At 41.7% G+C, this 19,992-nt stretch overlaps 1 protein-coding gene across 2 annotated transcripts in view; it reads left to right on the top strand.

Moving 5' to 3' along the window:
* The first annotated feature begins 6,516 nt into the window (after positions 1-6,516).
* SYNJ2 (synaptojanin 2) overlaps positions 6,517-19,992 on the top strand; it is a 72,066-nt gene continuing 58,590 nt past the window's right edge. The window contains exons 1-2 of one of the 2 annotated variants that reach the window (XM_082049803.1): positions 6,517-7,310; positions 16,582-16,668. In XM_082049803.1, the coding sequence (XP_081905929.1) occupies positions 7,190-7,310; positions 16,582-16,668 (208 nt within the window). In that variant the 5' untranslated portion in view covers positions 6,517-7,189. The remainder of the gene's footprint in view (positions 7,311-16,581; positions 16,669-19,992) is intronic. The other variant, XM_082049804.1, reaches the window with a different exon arrangement.

Below are 19,992 nucleotides of genomic sequence, written 5' to 3' on the forward strand. Positions count from 1 at the left end.
TGCTCTCCAAATACAACACTCTTTCTTTTTACCCATTTTGTTCAAATACTTGAGTAAATTTGAAACTTTTACAGGGACAGGCTGTGTCCAACACTCACTTCTGTTCACAAAAAAACTTCAGTTTTGCTTTAGCTTTGTGGTACGTGTGTGAGAAAAAACAAAACTGGAATGTGAGACTACTTTTAAATATCAGTCTCCATTGCTCTTATGCACGCATTTCTGTGAACACAGAACACATGCTCACCTAACTAACAAAATCCTATTAGAAAATACAACTGTAAACAGCTAGCACTGAAAACAAATCCAGTTAATGAGCTCCATGATACTTATGAGTTTTCAAACAACTCCCACTAATGCATACATGCTGAAACTCCATAGTAGATATTCTCCCTTGAATGCCTGATCACACTGAGGGCAGACTCTAGTTCAATAAGCTTTAAATAAATTAACATTAATTAGAGATACATATGGAGTGTGGAAGCTCTGTTCTCCTTGCCCTCTCCCACCCCTCATTTTTAAATGCCTCAATATAGGTCTTATCTGCTCTGTATGCTCCTTTTTTCTGATATGTAGTCTGTATTACCCAAATGATAAAATAACCAAAGATGCTTGTGTTAACAGAATTGCAAATAAATTATAGTAAAAGGGATTAAAAGCTAACATTTTCCTCAAGAAATAGTGTACTGTACCATGAAAATTATCCAAATATATATGAAGTGTTGATGTGACTTGACTGATTGCATTTTATCCTCAGCTTTTCAAATTTTGTGTGACTTGGTTAGTCTAAAAAAAAAAGGTTAATTTTTATTAATTTCCATTATTTAGCTTTCAGGTTCATTTTCTGTATCATAACCAGCTTTCTGTTGTATGCTTGCATTTTCCACCCTCGTATTGACCTGTTTCTATCTGACTGGCTATAACACCTCAGCAGACAATAAAAGTCACAGATTCTGAACAACCAGGAAAACTCTATTTGTCCTTCTTACAAATATGGAACATCAACAAAGTAGTTCAATTTGTATTTAAGAATGAAGTTGGGAATGACTTTGCTGCACCAGCCAGTCTGTTCCAGTCCCCTGTCTGTGAAAATGGCAGCCACTATATACTAGGGAAATGCCACAACAGGCAACCTGGGATTGCCTCTGTCTGGAGTTTTCTTCACAGTTGACTCATGGACAGGAGTCTTTCACCTCATGGGAACCATATCCCTTGATATGGGGTCATCATGAAACTGCTTTCACCATTGATATTCAGCAGAGGTGTGCACAATTTGTCAGAAGATAAGAAAAGGCTCACTGAGACAAACTGCCAATTTACATGCTGCATCTCTGTCTCTGTAAAGATTAAGCAATTCACTTCAAATTTGAACTTTCTATTTTATTAAGCATTTTGGTTTTCCTATCAGAAGTTCCAGAAGATTAGGCAAGAAGCAGTGGAAAACTCTGTGGCTTCCTAGTCCTTTGAACATGAGAGAGGAATACCTAAAACTAATCATAAGCATGTCAGTCTGGAAGAAATTATAACAAATTTTATCTGGTTGTCTGGTCACTATTACTGCCTAAATAAACGTTGTCTGATTAATGCTGCTCATCTGCACATAGTTTTGGGATGAAGGAACTTAAGCTTTAAAACAGCTGCAGTTACTGAAAATAGTCTCTTAATAAGAAAAGGCTAGAATCTGTGAATGCAGTCAGTCTGCCTCTCTAGATGGATGTCTTTCATTTAGCATGCACATAGGTAAAATATAAGTGGAAGAGGAGGTGAGAAATTCCACTGACCTCCCAACAACACTTCAAACACAATTTTTCATGAGCAGCATTTGTAAAACAGTTAGCACTTCACCAGAGCATTTCTCAGCCACTTATGGTACAAGTTCAGACCCTGAATTCACAGCCCAATCTTCTGCCAACCTACAGCCAGATAGAACCCAGCTCTGTCTGAACCTACAGCAACTTGGCTTCCAGCCCAACTACCTCGAGCAGTTGAACCTGAGCTGTTCATTCACTTGAGGAGTCTCACCCAAGCAAGGAGCTGCAAGGCTCAGACTACTGATAAAGTATGTTTTAGTGTCCTGCTGAACTGGAAGCTCCGGTCAGCTTTATTAACCCACTCCGCTCCCTTCTAAATAATTGGTTAAAGGGTAACACTGACACAGAAATATTGGTATTATAAGTGTCTTTTTCCTGCTGTAAGGATCACAGACCCTGGGGCAAGGAGTAAGGGGAACTTATCAGGAAAGGCTGTAAACAGGAGTGGAAAGCAGAAAATACTGTCACTGGCTTAAGTACACAAGATGTCTCTGTATCACTCCTCTTACACTCATGGCGAGGTCAAATGTTCTTTGTCGAGCTCTAAGCACACAATAAAGCATACTGATTTATGACTTGTGCTTCTCACACTCTTCAGAATTATTTTTAAGGAAACACTGACTTTGTATCTCCGTAACAAAGTACCAGATGTCTTTTGCACACAAAGTTCTTTACACAGTGAAGAAAATCATAACCAGCTAGAATAGAAAGCTCTTCCCTCAATCTCACTGAGGGTGTAAGAGGTGACATTAAAACCCCACAGCTACTTTCAGAGCAACACTTTGAACACTTCAGCCTACAAGCGTTGCAAATGCTTCTCTGTGCCAAAATCAGCTCTAAATAAAAGTTAGAATAACGTTAACTAGAAAGTGTGAAAAAAATAAAAGGTTTTGCATATTAGCAGCAGTTACCAGTTGTTTTCAATGTCATGCGCAGGAAAAACTGTGCTGAGGTATTTCCCCTATTTCTTCTTTACTTACTGATGTCACAAGTTCCTCATAAAAGGCAGAACCCGAACTCTTTTCAATGACCTTGTGGGCACACACATTTCTCAAGGAATTTGTGACCACCGAGACTGTGTGCAAGTGGCCAGAAATCTGCAGGAAATGCCATAAGAAGTAATCTTTTATATTTAGTCTCAGAGCTTTAGAAAAATTACCATTGCTTCCAGTAGCACAGTAACACAGATTTTTTTGTCTGTTTGTTTGATTCTACTTTGTTTCACCACAGCTTTTTGTATGAGTCCCAGATTGTGAAGATCATTTAATAGCACATAAAGACAGGCAAGTAATACCACAGGGACATTCACCCATTCTATGCCCCAAAGTCTAGGACATGGGGTTGACACAGCTCCCCGAGGCAGCTAAGCCAAATACACCCTGCTCTCCACAGTTCTGCTAAACTCTGTTTTGTGACACCCCTGTTGTTCCCGTTCTGATGTGTCTCCAGACAAACATACAATGGCACCTGCTAGGATCAGCACGCAGTACTCTTTTTCATCTGGACCCTGTAAACAGCCATTACCATAAAGACCTAAGAGCAGAAGTCATTATAATGCATAGCATGCTTCAGAGCTAAACAAGGGGCTGGGGAGGGGAAGGAACTAGAAATAATGAATAATGACTTGAAAGAAGATATAAGTGCTCAGAAATTACACTGAGGTGAATTCTACAGCTGAAGTAGCAGCTGAATTTTTAATGATAGCAAAAGAACAGTGCTTAAAAATATGTATCAACACAGTATGGAGATTATTTTCAACATAATTTATTAATCTGGTAAGTTAACAGGAACCAAACCTTATTTAGGAGCTGAAGGCTGTATCCTCCAACCAGAGAGGCTGACCTTCTAACATACGAGAGCTGCAATTTTGTTTGAACTGCATTTCCCATAGTTCTGCTGTAAACTAACCTGAGATCTTAAGGATTCCTCCCCTTCCGATAGGGAGAGAACAATCTCCCTCCCCCTCCTCTAAAGACAGGAGCTGGAAAAGGAGTTGGAAGGAGAAAAGGAAAGCAATGGAGCACTTACTTCTGACAAGAGATATTCCACTCCCCAAAATATGATATTCCCACTATTCTCTGAATACAGCATAGTACGGATATCCCACTAACCTGTTGCTTCTCTTCGCTTTAGGCAGCAGAGACATTGGAAGATCACCTCCCACTGTCGAGCTGCGGGGACATTCAGAAAACAATGCAAAATACCCATCACTGCTCAACAGTAGAGCAATAAAAAACCAAAACCAGGAATGGGAAGAGTAGCAAAGAATCTAATATGATGAAACTACCAAGGCAGAAGATTAAAGGAAAAGAAAAACCCACTGAGAAAGGAGGATGAAATGAAAAAATGCTGAGGAGTTAATGAGGGTGTACGGTCTGAGTGAAAACAGATGCTGTAGAACAGGGAATGAGTTCACCTGGGGGACTCCTCAAATGACTAAGGGAATTAATCAGTTTCCATGATACTCATACAAACGCTCCAGAGCAAAAGACAGCTCACGTCCAAATGTCAGCTAAAAGATGATCTGTCAATCTCAACATTGTCCCTTAAAAATGGACTTCCACGCACTGAATCACAGTCGGTTTGGTTAGATGAAAAAAATCTTGACTGCTATAAAAAAAGGCAAGGGAAACCTTTGCATATCCCCCCATATGTATCGAGCAAGGTTCCTATCTGAGCCCTCACTTTGGATGTCATTCTGTGTGAAGGGGGTTTGTAAGTTGTTCGGCTTTATTCATCCCTCCTCCGCAACATTTTCTGATGTTTTCTCAGTTTTATGTTTCTAAGGTAACTGACCTATGATACAAAGTCTAATTCATTGACACACTGCTTTTTCAATAATCATGACATCACATCTTTAAAAATGCATCTTTCCATGCTGTGGATGTTTCAAAGCCAGAACCCTTTGAAAAGATCTGTTCGTAACAGATTAAAAAGGACTCACTCAACAAGTCACCTGTGGAAGAAGTGCTTTGCAATACGCACTGCTAAAGGCTTCCAGCTTTCTACCTTCATGTGGGTTTTCCTCTCACATTCTCATCTCCTCTTAATGGATTTGAGGTGCTGAGAACAGTACTAGCCCATGTGCCCCAGTTCTTTCTAGTATTTTGCTCAACAAATCTGACAATAAGTTTTTTATTGATAATAATAATAAATTGTGTGTTCTTGGAATTTGCAGTGAAAAGCACTAGTAACAAAAATTACTCATGAGTTACAAGCACAGGCAATAGAGAGTGACATACCAGTGTCCTCCAAGGGAGCTTACTCTAAAATGGAGTTTGAAGAGGAATATGAAGAATCATTCCTCAAATACAAAGACTTTTTTTTTTTTTTAAATTTTAACATGTAAGTGCATGACCGAGGGCAACTTTTTAAAGTACTTGATGCAACTGTCTTAGGCACCTCTGATTAAGTGACACTTTCAGTATTTCATCTCAGGTAAGCACTCTTTAGGGAAAGAGGTCAGGGTAAAAGATGACAAAAATACAAATGGATACTTGGTCTGCCATTTCCATAGGATAGCTTTAAGAAAGGCATCCCTTTTTTGTTTAAAAGACAGGATGGTTAATTCACAGTCTTTCTTACATCCTCTAAAACCCCCAAACTTTCTCACGTTTTTCATCCTGGTCACTGAATCTCTAAGGTTTTTGGGTCATTTCTTTTACATTACCCATCACACTTTACCTTATCCTACAAACTGCCTTCAAAGATTAGGATCAATGAAAAATAAAAGCTCTGTAGAAACACAAATCCCACTTTCCCTCACAGATATTTTCAAAATGCTAAGAAGGTATCATAAACATGCCTAAAATTAATCTCCTTTTCGAGTCATTACTTGTTATACAACAAATAAAACAGAGGCATGTGACAGGAAAACACTAACTGCTTTTCAGTTTGTTTGCAGCAAGTTCAAAGGTGGCAGGGATCATATTACGTTCCACCTGGCAGAGCACAGGCGTGATTGATGTCCTCAACATTAATGCAAGACAATAGTAACAGGTGGTACTTTGGGTACTTTGCGTTTCACAGTGTTCTCTACATATACAAGTAAAGTATAATTCTGCTGTATTAGCAAATTAGAATTGTACTTGTTTTACCTGTGTTTAAAAAGGACTATGCTTTCTGCTAGAAATTACAGAAAACTTTCATCTGAATGTATTTGTGTACCTGCACCTACCTCAATCCACTCCTTATAGATGAACTCTAGAAAAAAATAGCACTTCATCCTGTACAGTCTCAACAGGAATTATGATGGGAATCCCGCAGTATCAGAAAGGGGGGCGGGAGGGGGCAAAGGCGCGCTTTTATCTGAAGGAACACGGTTTTTAATTCCTAGTCAACGTAAAACGAGCATTGTGCCTTTTCCCCGAGACGCCGCACACACAGCGGGCGGGACGGCGCTTTCCAGGCGCAGCCGAACGCTCCGGGACGCCGGGGACAGCACCTGCGCGACCCGGCCGTGCCGGCGGGAATCGCCTCGGCGCCGGCCAACCGCGGCCAGGCCCGGGCGGCGCGGGGAGCCCGGGCAGCCGCTCCCCACAGGAGGCGGGGCGCAGCGCAGCCCAGCCTGTCCCGGGACAAACCGGGCAGCCGCCTCCGCCTGCCAGGCGGGCGGAGGAACCGATTTCGGCCGCCTCCAGGCACTTCACGTCTCCCGGCCCTCCTCGCCTCACGCAGCGCGGCCACGACAGCGGCGCGAAGGGTCGCTGAGCTCCGTTGGCAGGCCCGCCGCGCTGCCGGGGACTCGACGGCGAGCTTCGCCTCGGCCCGGACGCGCCGCCGACGGGGGTGGGGAGCGGCGATTTCTGGTCCCCTCGGGGCAGCGGCGCGGCGTGTCCGCTGCGGGCGGTCTCGGCCGCAGCTCCTCCCCTCCCCCGCGGGCAGGGCGGGTGGCGACGCCCCGGCGGCGCATTGTACCTGTCTCGTAGGAGGAGCCGCAGCCGGGGAGCCGGAGGGACAAAGTTAACTGGAAAGTTTACAAGGGGCCGTGGGTGGGAAGGGAAAAGCGGGGAGCAGAGGGGAGGTCGCTCCCGGGGACTCCCCAGGGGGAGGCAGCAGCTGCCGCGCTGCGGGACCGCGGGGGACGCGGAGGAGCGGCAGCCGCAGACTCTCCGCTCCTCTCACCGGCACTTGCAGGCCCGCTGAGGTGACCGGCTCCCGGGAAGGGGACACGTCCGTCCTCCTTGCCCGCCTCCCTGGGCGTTCTCGGCGCCGGAGAGAAGCGGGCTGCTTGGAGCGGGGACCCCGCGCTCGGACGAGCCCCGGTGGGGGCGCAGGGCTGCTGGCGGCCCCCCGGAAGCTCCTTGGCCACCCGCGCAGGGGGTCGCAACCCCCATTCGCCGGCAACTCCCGCTCTCTCCTCCCTGCGACCGGCGGCTCCCATGGCTCTCAGCAAAGCGCTGCGGCTGCTCTGGAAGCAGGAGCCGGGGCCGAGCGCCCTGCTGGAGGCGCGCACCCGGCAGGACTGCCTGTTGCTGGAGGCCGGCACCGTGGCGGCGCTCAGTAAGTGCCCCGCGCCGGGCGGCTTCCCGCGCGGTGCGTGTGGGGAGGTGGCGCGGGTGCGTGGCGGGTGCCTCTGTGGTGCGTGCGGGACTCGTGTGGGGCTGGCGGAGGGGTGCCGAGGTGCGGGGGCAGCGGCTGGTGCCCGGGAGGTTTGGGGCACTTTCCCCTGTGGCAGGGAGAGGGGAAGGGCAAATCACAGACCTGGGCCCCGTGGGGCACTGACCATAGGGAACGCGCTTACCTCATTTCAAACCTCGGCCTCCAGCGTGGCCCTGCAGGCCTGCCCACTTGTTGACCCCCGGTGCCCTGCCGTGCTCGGAGGGTTGCCCAGCATCTCCTCCCTGTGTGAGCCCAGGCCCGAGCCGTGTCCGACCGGCCCGTTTTCTACTCTGGTTGCCTTTAGCCTGCTCACCAAGGGCCCAGGTGGAAGGAGCGGCAACAGCCACCTGCTTGGCTGGTGGCCACGGGGTCTCGGCATGGCGAATAATAATTATCATGCTAACCTGTTCCTGCAATCGTGCCGCTGTTTGCCGTGTTGTTGGAGTCCGTATTCAAGCAGCTCAAAAGAAAAGCGGAAGGCTTGAACTGTCAAATCTTCGTAGTAAGAATTTGATGTATGTTGTGTTTTGTACGGTGTCAATCACAATGTCAGCCCAGAATCGGGCCCTCTGAGATGAATCTTCCATGATGTACAGTGGCAAGATATCCACACTAAAATGCTTAATTTTTAGGTGTTAGGGACTTTATGAATGAAGAAAGCCAAAAAGGTCATCAGGTGGCAGATTATTATCATGAGAACAGTTCCAGTAATGGAAAAAATTTTGACTTGTGATATAGATCTGTTATTGCCACACTGTAATGTGGTTATTGTGTCTTTTAAAAAAACACAATTTTATTGGAATTTTATATTATGTAATACTTTAGGGGTTCAGTTTCTTGTTAAATTAATTGGTAATAGTGGATGTGAATGTGTTACATTTTTCTATTTTTTTGTGTCAATTTTCAATGAACTGACAAAGTGAAAAGTCTGGTAGTACTGAGCAACATTTTACTCACTTTCCCAGATTCAAAAGCCTGTTTACATGAAAGCTTTTCATTGATATCAGTGGGTTTTGGTCTGTGTTTCATTATTCTGATACAAATCTAAAGCAGTTCCACTGCCTAAAGCAAATGTGCATGAATAAAATAGAGAGACCAGTTTTCATCTAGCTGACTCCAAGCCAATTGTATGACCAGGAGTTGGAAAGGTCTCACTAATGAAGGCAATTATCAACTTAGAGTAGATTTTTCTCCCTCGGTGTTGCTATCCCCATTTGAATTACTATACCTAAAAATGATTAGAGAATTTATATAGTCTATCTTAAAATATGTGTTGGAAGAATTTTGAAGTAGCAATCTGTATAGTGCATGTAAAAGCCTGTTTGTCATATCTTTTGGAACTCCAATGTCGCCTTTTGAAAGTCCAATGTCGCCTCTTGAGATAACTGTAATCATGCACGCGTTGGCATCCAGCCCACTCCATGTTATTAACTTTGTAATTTTATTTAATTTTATTTATCTTTTCCCACCTGGGTTGGTTCCTAGGAAAAAGCTTGTTTATCCAGTTGGGCCTGTTTAGTTTGTTTCTTCCGTTTATGCAAAAAGGGACCAGAAAAGGAGGCAAAACCAGCAATAGGTATTGTGATGGTGAATTTACAAAAGTTGTGAAGAACAAGCTCTGCAGCCAGGGTGGCAACAGAAACAACATTAATTCTGATTTGTTTGACTGGTGTTTAGGTTGTCACTAACCTTAAAGCTCTTCAGCGTGAGGTTAATGTTTTCTATATGTGTGGTTTCATGTATACTAGCCCTAGGATTGTGTTAATTTTGGCTTCTCTGTCTAATTTTCCGTTTCTAAAACAAAGTTTTTAAAAAATTGCATGCCTGTGGTGAGGAGGAATTATGCAACTGTGCCTTATGCAAACTTCTACACTAAACAAAAGCAGATCTGTATACCTGCAGCACTTAAGTTGTACAACACGTTGTGCAGTTTTGCAATAGCAGCCTTGTGCCAATAGAACCATGGAGAGGAATAATCATGGATGGACAATGAAGGCCAGAGAACAAATTTTAGTTGTTGCTTGTTATTCTTTTTCCATAATTACCACGTGTCTCTTTGCCCTTGATCAGGCATGGCATCTCAATTTTTAAAAAAATTCAGTTACTTCTGTAATACTTTTGTACTGGAAGAAACTTAACTGTTGAATTTAACCTAGTTCAAATGGCATAAGGGAGTGAGAATCCATCTAGAAGAAATGGCGTTACAAAAAACAAGTCTAAAAAAACACACACTTGTTTAAGTGTGGTGTCCATACAGGCCATAAACCTCTGGCAAATTCATAACTGAAACAAACGCTTTCAAATATGTAAACCAAAAATTTGATACTGCCTTGTGAATGGTTGACTTTATACTTTTCCCTGTCTCCATACATTATAAAGACCATTATGACAATTGTAGTTGTAAATTGGTTGTATTTCAGAATTTCCTTATGGCATATAGAGATCTAATACTTTTAACTTGAAAAAAATTGACACATTTGATATTGGTATTGGGAAAGTATTATGGAGATCTCTAATTGTCTGGAATGTGAGCAGTTTATAAAATGAGAACGCTCAGGCTGTAATGGAAGCCTAACTTACGAAACTTTTGGAAAAAATCAAGGAATCAGAAATCACAGTGGGAAATGTAGCTACGTAACCCCAAACATCTTAAGTTAATCTGCATAGTGACATAATATCAACAGAACAGTTTTCTGTTCTGTCATAAATTACATAGTATTTTTGAAGATGGGAGTTTTTCTTTCTTTTCTCATGATGTCAGTGTAGAGTGGAGGGTAAAACTCGCTCTTTTGAATTTAACAGCACATTCTGCAAGAGGCTTTTTTTGCCACTGGCAACCCTGAAGCTTCAGAAGGATGGGTGACAGCCTGGAACAATTCTTCCAGGAATGCTCTGAACTAGAACATCAATAATTAGATTTTATGGAAGAAACTCAGAGTTGTGAAGGGTAGAGAAAAATTGTCATTGATTTAGGAGTTTTTGCTTGTGCAAAAAAGAGTGTAGATACAAATGCCGTTCCTACTTTTAACATATTACAGTTTTTAGTGGTTTATAGATGAAGTGAACTGCACAAAGCAGTTCTCAACTGCTGTCAAGTCAGTCACTGAACTACGCTGAGGCTACAGTGCTGAAAATGCAGTTATTTAAACTTCCTTATAGTAGGTAATCTCAGTGACATAATGTCAACAGGAGTGGTCTGCTATTGAAATTCAGCATAAAAATATGTTTTTGCAAGGGCAGACCCAAAGGCTGCACAGAATTTTTTCTTTTTTTTTTTTTTTTTTGTAAGCACTTTGATTCTGCAATTACTTTTATTAAAGGATGTTACAACAACTGTTACAGTGGATCCCAAATGACCATGGGCTTTTGAAAATACTGAAATGCAAAGCTGATTCAATGCATGTTGTTGCAAATACGGCTGAAGTTTTTCCTCCAGAATTTCACCCGCAGATCTGGGCAGTAAGTCTTTACTAGTGACAATAGAGACAAACTTATCTAGAACTAAGGGGTGTGTACACTGCAGAGGAGCTTCGGCAGCTGCAGCCCCAGGTACGTGTGTTGTTCTCTGATGTGGCTGAGTGAAACCAGGGACAGCCTTGCAAGGGGCGGGATGCAAAACCAGGAAGTGGCAATTATTTAGTTACGTTACCTTCTTTTTTTTTTTGGTACAAAATGCAGTTTCTGTCCTGTAGGTACACGCACTGTTTACAGTTAGCTTTAGTTTTGTATTTAAGTGGATAAATATGCCACTGAGTGGGGTATGGAAATCAAACACCAATACTTCTTTAAATGTATTGTGTATGTATTTCTAAGCACTATACGCTATCCAAAACAACGAGCCCTACAGCATGACTCATTTTTACTCTTATGCTACGATATTTATATAGCTAATCTCCTTACTCTATCTGTATTTGTAAATCTTCCTGCTTAAATTTAAAGAAAATAAATAATCCAATTACAAATTTTTGTGAAGTTTTCTGTAGTTTAGTGGTGATCAAAGTTTTTCCATTTGTGGTTCCCTACAAAACTTGTAGTGGAAGTAATCTACGTAGCAGAAGCCTTGCTTTTCTTGGTTACACTGGCAAAAGTCACTTGCAAACTATCATTTCTTGGGCTGAAATTCAGTGCTCTAGGTTACAGGAAGAGGTCTGTGTTACAGTTCCTCCTCTGTTGTTGAAATGGAAATCAAGTGCACGGAAGAAGAAAGGTGGATTGGTGTAAATGTAGAGTGTACATTACAAGAGTCGTTATCTATGCTAGGAAACTGTTAGTGGTTGTGAAGTGTAAATTCTTCTTGGTGCTTTGTGTCTGTAGTGACTAAAAATTTCTGTGTTAGTATATGTAATATATGACAGTAACCACATAAAGATAATAGTCAAGCTCCAGAGAAATGAGTTAGGGACTTCTCTTTTATCTTTTATTTTCATGACTGCCTGTGGACCACAGTGATGGCCAGTAGAATCCTGGTGGTTTTATGAGTCCATTCTTCTTTAGTTGTGAATAAAAATATTCACATATACACATGCAGCAATGAAAACATAGTCCCTCCCTAGGAAAAAAATGTTTTCAATCTAATACAGGAAGCCAGGGAACTGATCTCTCCAAAATGCCACATTCTTGATTTGTTGTTTGTGTTTTCAGCCAGAAATACCAATTTCTAGAAAATAATATTTTGAATTTCCAGACTCTCTTAACTGTAACTCTGACCACAGAGGTCTTCCCAACTCTGTATTGCTTGACCTATATGGTATTTCGGAATACAGTATGACTTGTGTAATGTCTGTGTAGCTCAGATTGAATGTGAACAGGAAGATTTTAGTGATGAAAGATAATGAAAGTAAATGAAAATACAACAAAGTGGTTTAGGCCTCTCTGAGGATGTCAGAAAGCAGAATTTAGAGGCAATTTAATCATCTAAACTCCTATAATATCAGACATTGGACATTTTTCTAGGTAAGATGCTGGTGGTAGTGTTTATATATATTTTTTTTTCTCACATGTTTGGCTTTTCTTGTGTATGAAATTTCTGTTTGATTATAGATTTGTTCTTTCTGGGGAAAACACACACCTGAACAACACAAATAAAGGAAACAACCTACTGAGACTCCATCACATCATACCTGTGTTCCTAAAAGGACTTAGAAATGCCTCAGAATACACATGTATAGCGGTACCTACCTAAGCAGGTGCTTAAATGTTTCCAGAATCAGGCTTAAGAAGGAGGGGAGAGCCAGAATCTGTAACCTGGTCCCAGACTCTTTTCTTAAGCGCTCTTCAGTGTTGGACTTGGAACTACAGTGCCTTTCTGCCCCCTCCCTCTGGTCACTGACCTTGCCTGGAACCATTTGTTTGAGCAATGTTTTGGTTCCTGTTGAAGTCTGGGGGATCAGTCCCAAGGAAGGACTGAATAAAGGAAACTGCCGATGTCTGGCCAGTTCCCGCTTGCCGTTAAATCGAATTTGCAGCTTTTACAGGCAGGAAGTCACACTTGGATAGGCCATGTGGTATATGTAGTTATAGGTCTTTTTGTGGTGTTTTTCTTTGGTTTTGAAATATTTTACACATGGAAGAAGATGACTTTTAGTTGAGTTTATTGTAAGTTAGTTTCATTGAATTGTTGTGTGCCTCTTGTTTTGCAAGGGTTAAGATTTTGAGGCAACATGCCAGCCTTGTATATAATTTACATCAGGGGCTTTTACATAGTTGATATTGAGAAAAGTGCTTGAGGAATGCAGACACTGTGCAGGTCTCTAAAGCTGTTACGAACACAACACAGTTGTGGCAACTATTGCAGATGGGCAGATACGCAATTATATGCTTAGTGGAAGGAAAGATTACTAAAAACATTAATGGAAAGCTTTAGTGGAGTTTGGTAATTCCTGTGTGTACTTTAGTGCCTATAGCTATTATTAAGTAGTAAACAAATGCACTATATATTAGCAAACTGAACTTTTTCTCTAAGTAGAAAACTTTTTCATGAGTTTCATCAACTTCTGTAGCAGTATTGTGCATTAACTGTGTATGTCTGCATGTGTGCGTGTATGCATGTATGTATGTATCTCAATCCTTCCCTCTCGGACTGTCCAAAGATGAAGTCTTAGAGTGTGCTGTACAGGGTATGGAGAGGTCAAGGAAAGATCACTTTGTTGCTTTTTTGGTTTCTGAGTCTAAATTGCTTCAGGAAGCAAAATGAAACCTAGAACGAACAACAGAATCTGCCATGTGGTAGGAGTAATTGGCAAGTTGTTAGCCAGCCAAAAGAGTGGCCACGCAGGCCTGAGTCCTTCAGGACCTTTGTGCTCAGAGCTTCTCCCTTCCAGGCAGCTCTGCTGGTGCGGGTGCCATGATCGATGCTGCTGTGGAGGCAAATGTCCTGTCCAATGACCTGCCCAGAAGCACAGGGTATTTCTGTACCAATACTTGCAAAACACATCTAGTTATGTGTTTGGAAAAGTCTTGTGCCTGGAGCTGATGTGGATGTGGTGCTGCTGGCTTGACCTGGGAAGCTCTGGTGGCTTCTGTGCGTGCCAGTGTCAGGTGCTTCTTGCCATTAGCAGCATGAGTTATGTGTTGCTTATTTCACGAAATAAATCCCATTATTTTCGATCATGCTCTTACCAGACACTTTAACAGCCAGCTTTCTAAGCTGTAACTCTATTTTGAAGAGTATTACTGTGCTTTCAAGATGTCTCTTGAATGCTTTCAGGTTGTCCCTAGCCTGCAAGTTTGCAAGCTCCTGCATCAGTTTGAGACCTGAATCTCTTCTTATTTGTGGTGTTCGCTCTTGCTTTCTAGAAGTGGAATTTTTGGTACAAGAATTTTGTTTATGATTTTTCTTTTTTATTTTAAAGACAATGAAGATAAGCTTTTAAAGCAAATAACACATTTAATAAAAATCAGTATGTTGTTGCTGCTTTTTTCTAGTGAAAGTGCAGTAGAAAGCATAACATCACTTTTTAACCTTTTTTTATTATTATACATAAGGAAAGCCTGAGAGTGAGTCTTAAAAAAAAATTGTTATCAATGTTTTATTAGTATTAATGTTTTACTAGTTACTGTAATTCACTCAGTGTTTGTAAGAAAGCAAAATAGGTAAGTTGTGAAAGTCTGATGTAAAACATAAAATTAGGAAAAAGTTAACAAGTCCTCTTTACTTGTCATGGATGCAGAAATTGAGACAAATGTGTTTTAATTTCCTTCGGGTATTGCCTCTACTAAGGACTCCATGAGAATTGTGGAAGTGGAAATGTCTTTTCTTTCACTTCAGAATGTCAGCAATATAAGATATACTTATTTATTTTCCATGCTTCTCACTGAGCTATGTGCCTCCTGAGATTTATGAAGAGAAGTCTCTTCCTTCCTCTCCCTCCTTCCTCTCCCTCCTTCCTCTCCCTCCTTCCTCTCCCTCCTTCCTCTCCCTCCTTCCTCTCCCTCCTTCCTCTCCCTCCTTCCTCTCCCTCCTTCCTCTCCCTCCTTCCTCTCCCTCCTTCCTCTCCCTCCTTCCTCTCCCTCCTTCCTCTCCCTCCTTCCTCTCCCTCCTTCCTCTCCCTCCTTCCTCTCCCTCCTTCCTCTCCCTCCTTCCTCTCCCTCCTTCCTCTCCCTCCTTCCTCTCCCTCCTTCCTCTCCCTCCTTCCTCTCCCTCCTTCCTCTCCCTCCTTCCTCTCCCTCCTTCCTCTCCCTCCTTCCTCTCCCTCCTTCCTCTCCCTCCTTCCTCTCCCTCCTTCCTCTCCCTCCTTCCTCTCCCTCCTTCCTCTCCCTCCTTCCTCTCCCTCCTTCCTCTCCCTCCTTCCTCTCCCTCCTTCCTCTCCCTCCTTCCTCTCCCTCCTTCCTCTCCCTCCTTCCTCTCCCTCCTTCCTCTCCCTCCTTCCTCTCCCTCCTTCCTCTCCCTCCTTCCTCTCCCTCCTTCCTCTCCCTCCTTCCTCTCCCTCCTTCCTCTCCCTCCTTCCTCTCCCTCCTTCCTCTCCCTCCTTCCTCTCCCTCCTTCCTCTCCCTCCTTCCTCTCCCTCCTTCCTCTCCCTCCTTCCTCTCCCTCCTTCCTCTCCCTCCTTCCTCTCCCTCCTTCCTCTCCCTCCTTCCTCTCCCTCCTTCCTCTCCCTCCTTCCTCTCCCTCCTTCCTCTCCCTCCTTCCTCTCCCTCCTTCCTCTCCCTCCTTCCTCTCCCTCCTTCCTCTCCCTCCTTCCTCTCCCTCCTTCCTCTCCCTCCTTCCTCTCCCTCCTTCCTCTCCCTCCTTCCTCTCCCTCCTTCCTCTCCCTCCTTCCTCTCCCTCCTTCCTCTCCCTCCTTCCTCTCCCTCCTTCCTCTCCCGTTCTATCATCCATTACAAGCAGTTCCGGTTTCCTTTTTATGTTTATCTGTGGTTTGAGAAGTAAATGGACATTAGAGAGTCACAGCCTGTTTTCCTCATTCATGAGTCTAACTTTACTCCTCATTAGGAACTCTGTACAAAACACAGACTTGCTCATTCAGGAAGTACTTTGGTTTTACTTTAAAGTAACCAGTGACAAGTTTGGGCCATGTTCTGGTTTAATATCTAAATGTTCAGTTTGCGCCTATTGAAGTCTGTTGTTGCAGAAATACACAAATCTTACATTAGCATCTGACCATTTATTTATTTTTAAACAGCTAATTCTTACTTCACTAAAATATAAGTTTAATTTCTCTTGAAATCAACATCTGATGTTGTGTCTACATCAAATTATGTTATCTTGCACAAAAAAATTCTGATCCCGTCTGAAATTAGACTATGAGAATCTGCAAACAGAAACCACCTCTTTTTGCACATTAGGAAAAGAGACATATTTTAGCTTGTGGCCAGACAAATTATTATTTTTGTTGTTTTAGAAGGGTGTAAAGTTTACATGTGCCTGTATATTACTTTACTTATTCTGAGTCTGATGTGGCATCTGTTCTGTAGAACAAGAACATCACTAATGATCATGTTGTTTGGAAGGGTAGTTAGTCCCCTTCCTTCTTCTAGGGTGTTATATGGAGGGGCTTTGCATTTCTGTCCCATCACTTTTTAATCACTGTGTTCTTATGGCATTTCAACCCTACCTTTTACTGTAGTTTTGTTTACTGAGCAAAATCAACGGGGAAGCATTGGTGGAGGTTGTAGCAATCTGAAAATTTGATAAAGACTGGAAAACTAAGGTTTGCTGCCGTTTGTTTTTCAGCTCCAGAAGAAAAGGATGCAATTAAAGGACAATATGAAAAACTCCTGGATGCTTATGGCTGCTTAGGAGAGCTTCAGCTTAAATGTGGTAAGTGATCATCTGTATGACTGAGATTATAAAATGGCCAGACAATGCCAAATGACAAGAACAAGTGGCTGAAGTTGCCTAATTCCTTAACTTGTGGAAGCTAATTGAACCTTGTTATGTACAGTCTGGAAAAGATCTATTTCTTTTTCTATGTCGTGCCAAAAAGCATATCACTAAATGATAGTCTAAGAATTTTGGATATTTTCTCACTTTTGTTTTGTCTAACATTCTAAGCTGCCTGACGATAATTGCCATTTTTTTTCCCTTACCACATTTGTCCAAGGCAGGAATCATGTTTAAATACTGAGTAATCATGGTCATCTGAGACTGCAGTACTACAGATTCCCATTCCATACTATAACGCCCAGTTGCTTTTAATTCAGTAACTTGCGTGGATTAGGATTTGCAGAAGCAGACTTCATCTCGTATACTACGGAGTATTTATTGTCTTTGCTATAAATTTCTGTATGGTTTGGGAATCTTGATTTAGCAAAGGACTTGCTGTTATACTGCCTACAGGAATGTTAATGGGAATAACATATTTTAGGAAGACAACTGTAGTAATTGATTTGAAGGTAATAGTACCTTACCCCACAGACTTCAAATTCACTGATGAAAAGGATGCGTTGAAACAAAAAGCACTATGTGCCTTTTTCCCATAGTCTTCTTACAGTGAGCCTCAATTTTGTCTTGGAGGCATGACTGTTTTCCATTAAATAAGATGCTTGGTCAAGGAATCTGCCACAGGAAGTGGTGGTGTGAGCACTGTTGTGTTTAGACCAGTAGATTTAAGGATGCGTTTTTTTAGCTCACTATCCATTTTATGGCTTGAGTAATATGACTTGAGATTGACCTGAAGTTGTGACTGCAATCTGAAATATTTCTGTGTCATGATTTAAAACTGTAGATCCATCCAGTCTTTTTAAATGAATGTGGCCTTTTTTGTTTTGTTTCTTGTGGAGTTAATTAGTTAATTTCTATGGAGATTAGTATCAATTTGTCAATGTAATGAAAAATGGAGGGCTTGTTTTTCTTGGCAGTTGTACCTGTTTTTCTTCATAGGAGTGTAATGAATCCTGTTGTAATAATAAAGGAATGTAGGTGTTGAATTTAGGCTCTTCAAGCTACAGATGAAGGTAGTTTCTTGTATGTCACAGAAACTAAATATATCTGGTTTTAGCCTTCATATTAAAAGGCAAATGATTTCAAATGGGGTATGAAATATACTCAATTGTATTAGTTCTCTTTTCTCCTTTTATTTCTGTGTTTCCCCTGTCCATCCTTTTATTTGAACAATACCTGCTTAACTTCAGTGCCCTTCAAGTGTGAGGTTTTTTCCTCTTTGATCTCTGTCATTGCAACTCTGTCTTGTTCTAACATTAAATTACATGTCCTGATACAGGACTTCTTTTGGAAGGGACTGTTAAAAAATTTATTGGTAATTGGATTAAAAAAGTTAACTACTGGAGGCAAACTTCTATTTGTGAGTGAGTAAAAAGTCAGGAGGGTCATGCTGTAATGGTAAGCAAAAGTAAACAAACATTTTCTGCTGCTGAACATATTTAAAAAAGCAAAGATCATTGCATGCCACCTCACCATTCAAGAGAGAGCCCATTTTTTTCACAGTCTTGGTTAGATCTTCCATCTCTACACATAAGTAACTTCTATCCCTTTAGCTATTGCTTACAGAAAAAATTAACACTAGAAAGGAATGCAATGTAACTTTTTTCTTTTCTACATAATGTATTCTAGCACCTGCAAACAAGGGCATAATTGGCCAGCTCTTCCTGAGTGATCACGCAGACTTTGTTCAGGAGTATCAGTATTTTTTCTTCCTACTGGAAACCTGCAGACCATAAGTACTAAATTAACTGAAAATATTTGAGAAAGTACATTCCACTGGGATATTAAAAGAGTATATTTGCAGAGCAGAAGGGGAGACTTATTTTCAAGACATGAAAGATGTCTCTGAGCACTTTAATTAATCTCTAAATATCACTACTTAGGAATCCAAATAAATCACATTGTATGCCTGCCAAAGCAGAGCGTGCTTTTCACAAGAAAGTAGATGAAATATGTGAATCTGACTCACAAAGTTAATGTTTCCCACCAGTAATAACACTCACTTCTATGTACTTATGTCTGTTAACATGACTCACAAAGTTCTTCTGCTTTCTTTTATAAGATGGATGGCAGCAGAATGAATTGTACAGTGTTTCTGCGCTGTATCTCAGCCAAGATTTTGCTGCCAAAGAAGATCTAGCAGTGGTAAATACATCTTAAGCAAAGTGTTAAAAGAGCTGGCTTTGCAGCTTTTGGTTTAAACACTATGATGTTAGGAAGGAGTCTGTATATTAGGTAGTATTTTTGTCACCATCATCACATAGGTTGTTTATTTTAATACAGCTGCTGTATTTGGGGATTTGTTTGATTATTTGTATACTCTTGCTCTTGCACATAGTACGTGTAGTTGAAAAGAAGTAGTTTCAGAGGCAAAAAGGACAACTGAGTACCTGTTTTCTATTCCTTTTGAATGTTTTCCTAATGTGTAATTCTATTTAGAAGAGGGAGAAGGAGTATCTTTGAGACTAAAACTGTAGTTTGGAAAATCTTGGTTATTTTCATAATTCTGCTATAGATTTCCTAAGAGATTTTCAGATATTTGCTTGGAATCAGCTCCTCTGCTGTATTCTGTTGCTATTTTTGAAGGCAGATGAGAGGCAAAAATACCTTGCAAATAGTTTTTCAGTGGACTGTCAAGTGAAGTGGAGATATGTGTGGGGTGGAGATGGAACAGGCTGAGGGAGCATAAGAAAATAGCATGACTGTGTTGGACAAAAACTGGAGCAAATTAATTTTTAAAAAGAAAAGGCAGTCTCGAGTGAAATATTTATGGTTAAGAAGAACAAAAGAACTGAGTGTTGCCTCCTTTTCGCTGCAGCTCATAATAGGCAACTCTGAAGTCATGCCCTAAACTGCAGGGGAAACAATTGCCTTGAGTCATGTACACAGGTTAAATACAGAAACTGCAGCTTATTATTGTAGGCTGTGACGTACCAGAACTGCATTTCCTGTTCAACTTGGATTAAGGCAGTTGATTTCACAAGAGTTTTTGGAAAAAATGGATGCAAGTTATTTTTGTCTTGTTTCTATGCCAGATATTCTTCATCCTCTGCCCTCTTGTGCGACCTGATCAATGGGCATTCAGCACATGTTGCTGTGAGCAAAACATTTCTTATGTTTCCTCGAGAGTGTTCTTTACAGGCGGTTGTGGTGATTTATAGCAGTCATGGGGCAAAATAATGATCTCGGTCACATTTAACA

The sequence above is a fragment of the Streptopelia decaocto genome, assembly GCF_964273445.1.
Source record: "Streptopelia decaocto genome assembly, chromosome: 3".
Classification (NCBI taxonomy): Eukaryota; Metazoa; Chordata; class Aves; order Columbiformes; family Columbidae; genus Streptopelia; species Streptopelia decaocto.